The sequence below is a fragment of the Halichoerus grypus genome, chromosome 3, assembly GCF_964656455.1.
Source record: "Halichoerus grypus chromosome 3, mHalGry1.hap1.1, whole genome shotgun sequence".
NCBI lineage: Eukaryota > Metazoa > Chordata > Mammalia > Carnivora > Phocidae > Halichoerus > Halichoerus grypus.
Genome location: NC_135714.1, coordinates 54363707 through 54375264, shown reverse-complemented (window position 1 = coordinate 54375264; position 11558 = coordinate 54363707). Strand labels below are relative to the sequence as shown.

Genomic DNA, 11558 nt, shown 5'->3' with positions numbered 1-11558 from the left:
GAAGCCTGCTTCTCCCTCTGCCTCTGCCTGCTTGTGTTCCCTCTCTCGCTGTGTCTCTCTCTGTCAAATAAATAAATAAAATCTTAAAAAAAAAAAAAAAAATTGAAAGTCTAACAAATTGAAACCTGACAAGGATGGCATAATATAAACTGCTTTAAATAACAGGGAAATATTGGCATTACCCAATAAATATGCATATATGCATATCATATGCATATCTTATGATCTAGCAATTCTACTCCAAAGTGAATATGTTAGAAATGGGTGTACATAAGCAGAAATATTCAAAACAGTATTATTCATAATAGCCAAAATAGTGGCAACAACCAAATGGCCATCAGCAGTAGAATGAATAAGTAAATTCTGTTATATTCTTACAATGGATTTTCCTATAGCCATAAAAATGAATAAACTATTGCAACGATGTGGATGGAACTGGAGGGTATTATGCTGAGCGAAATAAGTCAATCAGAGAAAGACATGTATCATATGATCTCACTGATATGAGGAATTCCTAATCTCAGGAAACAAACTGAGCATTGCTGGAGTGATGGGGAGTGGGAGGGATGGGGTGGCTGGGTGATAGACATTGGGGATGGTATGTGCTATGGTGAGCGCTGTGAATTGTGTAAGGCTGTTGAATCACAGACCTGTATCCCCAAAACAAGTAATACATTATATGTTAAAAAAAAAAAAAAAAGAAGAAGATAGGAGGAAGGGAAAAATGAAGGGGGGGAAATGATGGGGGAGATGAACCATGAGAGACTATGGACTCTGAGAAACAAACAGGGTTCTAGAGGGGAGGGGGGTGGGAGAATGGGTTAGCCTGGTGATGGGTATTAAAGAGAGCACGTATTGAATGGAGCACTGGGTGTTGGGTGCAAACAATGAATCATGGAACACTACATCAAGGACTAATGATGTAATGTATGGTGATTAACATACCATAATAAAATAAAGTTTAAAAAAAAGAAGAAGAAATCAGAGTCACACTTAACAAGGATGAGCCTTAAAAACACAAAGTTAAACAAAAGAAGACAGTCATTAAAAAAATACATACTATTCTATTTTCAACTGTATTGTTTAAGAATTCATTTTTACTCATGAAAATCTATTTTCAAAAAAAGCAAGGAGTCTATTACCAAAAAATAAAAAAATATGTTCACCTTTAGGGGAGCATAGTAGAACTGTACCCAAGAAGGGAAAGGCAGAGAGCTACTGGTTTGTTAGCAAACTTCTATGGATATTTGCTTTATAGTAAGTCATTAAGTTGTACATTTATATGTACTTTTGTGTATGTGTATTATTTTTCACATCTCTGATACAGAACAATTGTCAGTATCCTCAAGCATGGTGAGGGAAAGCAATCAATAATTCTCAGGCCATTCAGAAAAGAGCCCTTGAAGAAAATATATGAAACTTTTTAAAAAGTATGTACCATTGTAGATAGCAGAAAAAGCAATTTTTTTCCTGTTCATGATCCACATTAATATTTTCATTGAATTTTTATAGATTTAACAGGATGGTCTATCAATGTTAACAGTGTTAAGAAACAATTCTAGTGTGCATAGTACTATTAAATTATCTAGTACTATTTCTTCTCCAATTAGTTATTTTCCTAAATTATAAGTTTGAAGGTAAAATAAAAAGATATATATAATCCCATGTTGTAGCAAGAGACAAGCTCAAATGATTCAGAGACTGTAAATAATTATGCACATAATAATAAAAAAGTTAAAAAATTTTAAGTAAAAAAAGACAGTATGTTTTTTCTTTGTGTTTGTAAATAGAATACTTGTGATAGTCCTTGGAAAAGTACTTAGGGATTCAGTGACCCCAACTTTTCTTTGCTGGTAATTTTCTGCCTTACCATTTTCAGTCCCTCTTTAAAAGGGTTACAAAATCAGGACTAGCATTTTACAGCCTTTATCATTTGCAGTGCTTTCATACAAAAAGTCTTGAAATAAGCATCCTTTAATATACTAAACATTTCCATTTCTATGACTATAGTAATTTATTTTCCTGTTCTGGTTTTACTAGTCACAGGGAAAACAGGGTTTCCTATCAGCTGTTTCTTTACTTGATTCACAACGGAGAAAGGAAACTATCAAATATAGAAGCCAACTCTATGACTTTAAGACACTAACATATACTCAGAAGAGATAAATTCAGTAAATTCCTTGGATATTACTAGATATTTAGATGTTTGGACTCATAGCAGGGAAAATGTTAGAATGTAGCTTTCTAAACTATCATAGACTTAAAATTTATTTTTTAAGATTTATTTATTTGACAGAGAGAGACACAGCGAGAGAGGGAACACAAGCAGGGGGAGTGGGAGAGGGAGAAGCAGGCTTCCTGCGGAACAGGGAGCCTGATGCGGGGCTCGATCGCAGGACCCTGGGATCACGACCTGAGCCGAAGGCAGACGCTTAATGACTGAGCCACCCAGGCACCCCAGACTTACAATTTTTGAAAGTAGGTTTTATTGCAGGCATCCACACTGAGGAGAAGTTTTAACATAATGTCAGAGCCTTATAGATACATTTTTAGATGACAACAATATAAAGAAAAATTTGATAAACAACAATGATACTACTAGTCTAACTGCTATGGTCCAGCATTGGATAGGATTTTCACATTATCAGACATTTTTATATATTGTTATTTTTAGAAAAGGAAAGGATAAGGAAATAAATTTGACTCATAGTATGATCTAATGGTCATATTTAGCTGAAGAAGCAAGCATGTTCCTTAAAAGGCTTTTTGAACTCCAGGTAAAATGTCAGATGTTAATTGAAGTGACCAAGCCAACACAGTAGGAAATGACAGCAGACTCAATTGCTGGTTCTCTGACTCAGACCAAAGCTCTCCATCTTTGTGCACACCTCTCAGCAGCCATTTATATGTACTATTCCTGCACTCACCATGGTCTGTTGGAAGAACCATGGTGGGCCATAGGCACTGTTTCCATTTCCTTATCTGTGAGGCTTCAAAAATAATTTTCCCTACTTCACAGGGTTTTACTTCGAATAAACTAAACATTATAATAAATTACATGAAATAAACTGTATAAAACCTACTAAGAAAAGAATTTAAAAATAGAGTAACTCTGAGCCAAAAAAAAATTTTTAAGTGGGAATTTTTGCCCTGAAGTCATACAACCAAGTAATTTATTTCACAATCAGCTATACATTTTAAAAACCTATTTTATAAAAAAAAAACCTATTTTATATTAATCCTTGATTTTAATTTTAAGTAGGATGTCTTTTTCTAAAGATCTAATCACACTCAAAAGGGATATGCCCCTCTTTAGCAGAAAGTGCAAAGTCTTCCTACCTTTGCAATTTCCAGTCCTATTAGGTGAAAGACTTCAGTTCCCACCAGTCTGGCTGGGTAATTAAATAAATGCCATCTCTTTTTAAAAAAACAGATTGTATTGAGCTCCTTTTCAGAATGCCAGACAAAACCTGATCAGGAAAAATTAAAGTGTGAAAGTTTCAAAGTTCACACGCTCTTGTTACCAATCATCGACATGTTCTCATTAAGTGAAATGAACATTAAACCTCTCTTTTTATACACACAGATCAGGCAAAGTGCTTTTCTTAAGTTAGTAGGGGAAAAAAAATAAGTTCTCATAAAAATACCTTCAGGATCACATTCTTTTATGAAAATAAAGCATACCTACAATATTATGAAGTTAGCTTTTGTTACATGATTATAAAATTCATTTGGATAAAACCCATGAAGTAGAGACAATTTCTCCGAATTCTAACATAAATGTATTTAAACTGTGGTCGTTAACATTTTAGGCCTATCCTGCTACTAAAGTCTATGGATTATCCAAAAAGTCCTATATTCTTTAAAACTTGCTTCAGATAACAGTTTTTGCTGACAGTAGTTTTGTTAAGATACTCCCACATGAGCAGATTTGCTGGGTTACCCCAGTTAAACAAATGTATTTAGTCTCTTCACTTGACGAATTTTGAAGTTATGTTTCAGCTAAGAAAATTTATTTTAATCTAGAATTCACAAATATTTTCTCACTAACTATTCTACTTCATTGGGGGTATTTGTGTGTGATAAGTAGAAACCATAGAAGCAAAAATTCATTTTTCCCCCAGGAATGTTTTGGAAAATAATGTATGACACCAAGCAAAGGTGACTGATACTCCACTCATTGAAAGTATGAGCTGAGATAATAAGAGTAACGGTAACGACGATAGTTATAATAGTTAATATTTATGAAGCATTTGCTAACCACCAGGCCTTCCAGGTAATAAACCCAGGAGAGATATTATTATTAAAACCATGTTTAAGAGGAAAAACTTAAGGTTCAGAGAAGTTCAGTAAAATGTCTGCATTCACAGAGCTGGTAAATTGCAGAGTTAGGATCTCAAGGCAGTTTTTTAGATTCTAAAGCCTGTATATTTATCCTTTAGAAACTCATCTTTAGCACGATTTAAATTTGGCATATTATTTTATTTTCCAAACTCTGAGTTTTCAAGCTAAGAAGCATACAATAATACAATAATACATATAATAATATATATAATAAATATAATAATACAATAATAATAAATACAATTTCCTCTACATTAAAATGAGAGTCAGATTCTCACTAGTGCCTTCTGCATTATGAGAGTCACCATGTTTTGATTCTAGATTTTCAAAGGTTATTATGTATTCACATCTCTTACTATCAACAAATACAACACTGGCTCAAATTCAAATCAGCACCTCCAAAATCATGACACTCAGATGGTTTGGCAAATTTCTTTATGTTCTTCCTCATGTCTCTCTAGACACAGTCATACTCTCAGTGTGACAATGTAACATATAATATATGCCTCCTTTCTGAACCAGGCTGCTTCCATCTGAAAGCACCACATAGAAGCCGGTCTGTTTTCCTTTCTTTCCCAGGCTCAAATATGCCCACAGGACCCACAAAGCTACTCATAAGCCTCACCACAATGACACCTATCTTCACATCCAGGCCACAAATGCTACCATCTCCGGAGATTTCCTCAACTTCCAACCCTCGGGAATGATGGAGAGGTCTGTGCAGGGGTAGAGAGAGTGGCTTTTCAGTCTTCCCTGAAACTTGTGTCACACTTTTTCCTAACAGACGATTCTGATGGGGTCCAGAGTCTCAAGAAATAGCTCTCCAACATTTTATTCAGTTTTTTTTAATCATCCCTTCTTCAACATTTCACCAAACTCCTCATTATAATAAAATGTTCTGTTTGGGGCCCTGACTCCTCTAACTCTGGTTGATGGCAGTTCCAGGGACCTGATGCTTCCCCCGAACTCCCTCTGGGCACTGCCTCCAATAAACTCCCCCCCTCTAAGAGAAAGAAAACTAAAGCGTGCACACATATCAGTGTGATGCAAACAGATGCTGAGAGGGAACACAGGATGAAGGTATGAGGGGTATTGGTAAAAGCTTCTGGGCTTCAGGTAAGTCAGCTAGAAATAGTATTCTACTATAGTTTCAAATGACTGTATCTTTCTCTGCACATGTGGTTAACTGAATCACATACTATCTGTAATTCCTAAACTTCTTTTCTAGTTCTAATGCTGTCCTAACTCAATACCACTCATACTCGTATTTATTATGGGCCACCTGAAAAATCCTGCTTTTGCTCCTCTTATGATTTATGCCTTTTTCATGGGGTGATTTCACTGACATTTTGTTTGTACTGAACAGGCTTAGGATGCAACCCTCTTTCTTTTCAACCTTAAATATATGACTTTCTACTTTTGAGAGTCAGAACAATTTAATAAAATATAAATTTTAATAAACTGTTAAATCATAGGCAATAAAGATTTAAAAAAAATTAACACTAGCTCCAAAAATATGCTTTTACCACCTACTTGAATCAATTGAAAAAAAAAAAAAGCTTTAAAATTATTCTCCAGATGTTAAAGTCTACCTAATTATATTACTCTGGTAAAAAAAAGAAATCTTGTTTGCTTTGTAGCACTTATCAGAACAAGGAAACTTTCCTTTTCTAAAACTCTGAAGATTTTATAATCCCTTCTCTAAAACTTTTTTATATAGACTTGTCAAACTTGTTTTATATAAATTGCCTGTAACTTCATTTTTTTTTCCCCAAACCTGGGTCAGGAAACATCGGTCACAGCATGAAATGCTCTTAATTTTATGGTAACACTTACCCATGGCAGAGATTGGGATGAAGACTTCCTTTACTTCTCCACCACTTCTAGAGAACCAGAGAGAAATGTGACTTTTTGTTTCTTCATAGTTTCATATAATCTGGGGGATAAATGCCAGCATAGAAACATAGTTGTAGGACCCTCCTCAGTGGCAACATTGTTAGAAAATAAGAATAACTCTCTCATGAAAAAGAGCTCTCTAATTAGAGGGATTCTTTTATCCTGCCTCCAAAAAAAGAGAGATTTTTATTATGCTCCCTAAAATACGTTCTTAAATTTTAGAAGTAAAATTGAAAATTTCTAAATAATTTAAAAGTGGACCAAATAAAAAGACTGTGTAAGTGAGGCAAAGAAATGGAAGGAATAAGAACTAGAGGGCCTACAATCCTGAGAAAATTCGTCAGGATAATGTTTGTGTTAAGCAAACGTGAAATTATCCATCAACTAAAAGAAAATATTTACCAATATGTGAGTATATATTTTCAATTACTTATGTACATATGGAAAAGTTCAATAGGATCTTACGTTTTGACATACTGGATTTTAATTGCTCAGGTAAGTTTTAAACATCTAAAAAAGCAAGATTTGTGTGTATGCATTTACACATTAGGTTTCTTATGGAATTCAATAATATTGAATGATATAATCATTGGGACTGAGAAGACAAAAATATATAGCAATTGACTTCATGACCAGTTTAGGTCACAGATTTCTCATGAAATTTACACAATCATGCAACACACATACACAAACTTTCCACAAAATCTTTGTGGGATTTAAATTTTCAATAAATTAAAATGCAGTTGATTTTTATCTCAGAATTCCCATCAGGATGCACAACAGATAAGAGACATTCAATGAATGCTTGCCAAAGGAATGAATGAATGAAAGTTAAAATTCAATGACATTAAAGAAAATTACATTTCTTCTCATAGTAGATGGAGATTGTAGTCACAGGAAATTTTTTCTTATATGCAGCTATTTTTATTATGGCTTCTAAAATCAGAATGCCTTTGGGAAAAAAAATCTAGAGTGCATTTGTTCTAAACTTTAGTAAAACTCTTTCAAAAAATTGTCCTAGTATACAGGCTGAGTTAGAAAATGTTATAGTGCTAATGGATCAGCTAGGTATTTACAGAGACATGGACACAGACATAAACAATATTATGCAGCCATCAAAAGGAATGAGATCTTGCCATTTGCAACGACGTGGATGGAACTGGAGGGTATTATGCTGAGCGAAATAAGTCAAACAGAGAAAGACATGTATCATATGACCTCACTGATATGAGGAATTCTTAATCTCAGGAAACAAACTGAGAGTTGCTGGAGTGGGAGGTGGGGTGGGAGGGATGGGGTGACTTGGTGATGGACATTGGGGAGGGTATGTGCTCTGGTAAGTGCTGTGAATTGTGCAAGACTGTTGAATCTCAGATCTGTACCTCTGAAACAAATAATGCAATATATGTTAAGAAAGAAAAAAAGAAGAAGAAGAATGTAGCAGGAGGGGAAGAATGAAGGGGGGGAAATCGGAGGGGGAGAAGAACCGTGAGAGACGATGGACTCTGAAAAACAAACTGAGGGTTCTAGAGGGGAGGGGGGTGGGAGGATGGGTTAGCCTGGTGATGGGTATTGAGGAGGGCACGTTCTGCGTGGAGCACTGGGTGTTATGCACAAACAATGAATCATGGAACACTATATCTAAAACTAATGATGTAATGTATGGGGATTAACATAACAATAAAAAAATTAAAAAAAACACTTTCAAATATATACACTTAGGAACTTAAAAGAATTATATATATCCATGGAAACACAATCATATGCACATTAGCAAAAAAAAATTTTTTTTAAGTATTCTCAGGTAAAAATAGAGAACTTGACTAATATTTGTTTTTATTAGACAATTTTTATAAAAATAGTTTAAAATATGAATTATCAACAATGAATATACACATATATATTAATAAAATCTATAAATACTACTTTTCAAACTATGAATTGCATGTATTCCAGGATTACCTCTTAAACTAGTTTTCTTGGTATTGTAAATAAAAATTTTTACACAGAAGAGTGTCTTCTAAAATGGCTTATTATGTTTAAAAACCAAAATATTTCCTCTTTCCTAAGTGCCATTTATTTATTTATTTATTTATTTATTTATTTATTTATTTAGAGCCAAAAGTTCTCACATTTATTACTGAACAAACCTACTGGTGCAGAGGCATAGTCACAGAGCAAAATCACTTCCATGATAAGACAAGTCTATGGCCGGGTAGGAAGGATGTTTACAGAATGATAGAACACATGATCTTCACGCAGAGTAATTAAATATGTGTGCCAATTAAGTGTGTCATCTCATGATGTGTGACGCCTTATAGACCCAGCTTGGTTCTTCTCCAGTGCTTCCTCTTGGAGTTGTACCTGATTTTATTACCAGTTTTCATCCAAGTCCACTGGGGAATGGGACGATTCTGCTTTTGTTTCTTGGCCCGGAATCGCTTGACTCTGAAAGTCTTGTGAGAAGACATGGCGAGCAGTCAGCCACGCAGAGCAGGATGGTGGCGAAAAAGAGAAAGCTTCCTAAGTGCCTTTTAAACATTGAGGTATTTTTCTATTTTATCCTTTGTGGCTTTCCCAACCTTCCTTCCGTTAAATGTTTTCTATTTGAAAACTGGATAGAAAAGTGCATAATATGTACTTTATACTTACTTTTAAAGGAGATTCACTTTAAAATTTTCACCTGAAGTGTTAAAAGTGGCTATAAATGAATAGGCCAAAAAAAATTTTAAACATTCCTTCATTTTCAAAGAATGTTACCTTGTAAGTAATGTTATAGTAATGGGAAAGAGGGGTACCTGGGTGGCTCTTTATTTTGGCTCAGGTCATAGTCTTGGGTGATGGGATTGCCCAAGCCAGGAGTCCACTTGAGGATTTCTCTCCCTCTCCCTCTGCCCCTCCACCCCCCACGCTCACTTGCGTGCATGCATGCATGTGCTCTCTCTCTCTCTCTCTGCTCTCTAAAATAAATAAATATTTGAAAAAATAAAATAATGGGAAGGAATTAAAAGCTTAAAAAAAGTGACACTGACAATTATATCAATTTTCACTTTTTCATATTCTCTTCCAGTTTTCTTCTAAACATATATATAATTTTACTTGGTTTGTAATCATAATTGTTGATTCGCAAACTGACCCCTATACACAGAGGACACAGTACGACAGAAGGAAGAGGCAAACCACTCCATATGGGTAGGTGACAGTTTTAAGAAGCTAGGGAACTTACACATGAGGCTTGTCTTAGGCACCTGGTCCAGAGTAGATCTCTACATCAGGGGCCAGAATCTTAACAGATTATGTAGAGGCATCAACTGGATTCAGCCACATATTCTGTCCAGAAGGTCTCAACACATTGTTCTCTCAAGTCTGCGACCTTGAATATGGCTCCCACTGTGGGAACCATGGGCAGAGGGTAGGGTCCAAGGATGGGGGGGGGTAAGGAGCCCCTGATTGCTCACTTTGCTCCAGGGTCAACCCGCAGTTACTTCCTCTCCATGACCTCCTTTAACAATAATACAAAACTACTTTGTATTCTGCCTTATTCACTTTATATTTTATCTTTAACATCATTTTATGCTGCTTCATGGTAATTACCAAAAGATTTTAAGTTTTCTTAGTTTATATGTCATTGTATCAGTTAATACTGTTTTAAAACTAGTTTTTAAACCTTTCTCATTTCAATCCTATAGTTGGTTATTTTTAACAATAGCTTTTAAAGTGGACACTTAGAGTTGTAACAAGAAAAAAACTACTTTTAGATTTTCTGTGGCATCTTTGTTCTATATAATTTCTTAGAGCTACTGTCCTATGTCTTTCCTTAGTAGTTCTAAACATCTTATTGCTTAAAAACTAAAACTTTTCTGAAAATCTCTTTTCTGTATAACTTAAAAGCTGCCTCAGTTTTAAAGTTCACACTCAAACTTGCTACTCTAGCTGATATATTTCCTTGCAATAAACTGAAGTATGCCCCCCACCAAAAGTAGTTTTCTTAATTATGTCTCTTTCAAACTCCCATTCCGCCTAATAGTGTTATCTATACACTCTATTCTTGGTAGATTTAATCAATCCAGGGTTTTCCCAGATAGTTTGGGGTTTTCTCAGGCAAGTTACCATATTCTGTCCCATTACCTAAGTTCCAGGTATTCTAAGTTACATAGTGTCAAAGGACTGGGGCTATGGGGCTGATCTCCAGTCATCATTGTCCAGACTATCCTCTCTGGAGGGGCCCATTGCCCCAGCTGGTCTGCAGACATTATCAGCCCTCCACACCTGTCCTCTCAGATGTCCAGTTTCCCATTTTTATCTTGGATTCAGACTCCACAAATTATGCTACTAACTGCTGGCACAGTTTCCAACAGGTCAACCAGCTTTCTCACATTTTCTGCACACTTCTTAGAGGCATAGAATAAATGGACCCCACTACTCTCAGTCACCTCCAAACTAAGCAAAATTACTTCAGCGTCTCTCCACCTCAATACATTGTGAAGTCTCTCTACTTAAGGGCTTAACTACCATGATGGCACAAGTAACTCAGCAAGGTGCAAGATTCCCGGAGTTTGTGAGCATCAGATGATAAAGCAGTATATTTTGAGAAGTCCACATGGAAAAAGTAAGGATTGAGCTAACCATAAAGAATGATTAGGATTGGGGGGCCTGAGTGGCTTAGTTGGCTAAGTGTCCAACTCTTTGTTTTGGCTCCGTTTTGGCTCTGATCATGATCTCAGGATCCTGATCTCAGGGTCATGAGATCGAGCCCCATGTCGGTCTCCATACTCCATAGGGAGTCTGCTGGAGATTCTCTCCCTCTGCTCCTCCTCCCCAGTCTCTCTCTCTCTCTCTAAAATAATAAATAAATCTTTAAAAAATGAATAGGTTTACAAAGACAAATGAGAGTGAGAACATACTGGATATTTTGAGGACATGGGCAAAAGCATAGAGTCTTGGAATGCTCAAATATAATTAAAATGGAAATTTTTTAAGAATGCAAATATATCTATCTGATCAAGGTCCTATTAATAACTGATAGAAGAACTACTATGATGTTTCTTTTTCATTCTAATGCAAATATGACTTTTCTGATTATCTTTCCCTTTACATGTTTGAGAAAAAAGGAGGTAGCATAGGTAGAACAATGATTCTACTTGATCATATAATCAGGTTCCCCAAGGAAGCCTTCTCTCCCAGAATAACTAGATTCTTCCTTATTGCTGGTCCCTGGCCTCTGGCAAGTTCTTTCTCTTCCAGGTGGCTAAACATTAGGATGTGTCCTTTCTAGTCTCCACACCAATATCTAAATTGGCTGCTAAGAACAGGAATGC

The 11558-nt window shown here is 35.6% G+C and overlaps 1 protein-coding gene across 1 annotated transcript; it reads right to left on the bottom strand.

The window, feature by feature from the left end:
• Nucleotides 1-8504: 8504 nt before the first annotated feature.
• LOC118538755 (large ribosomal subunit protein eL39-like) lies at nt 8505-8711 on the bottom strand. The gene has a single exon (XM_036096922.2). The coding sequence runs from the start codon at nt 8709-8711 to the stop codon at nt 8556-8558; it is 156 nt and encodes a 51-aa protein (XP_035952815.1). The 3' UTR covers nt 8505-8555.
• Nucleotides 8712-11558: the final 2847 nt, after the last annotated feature.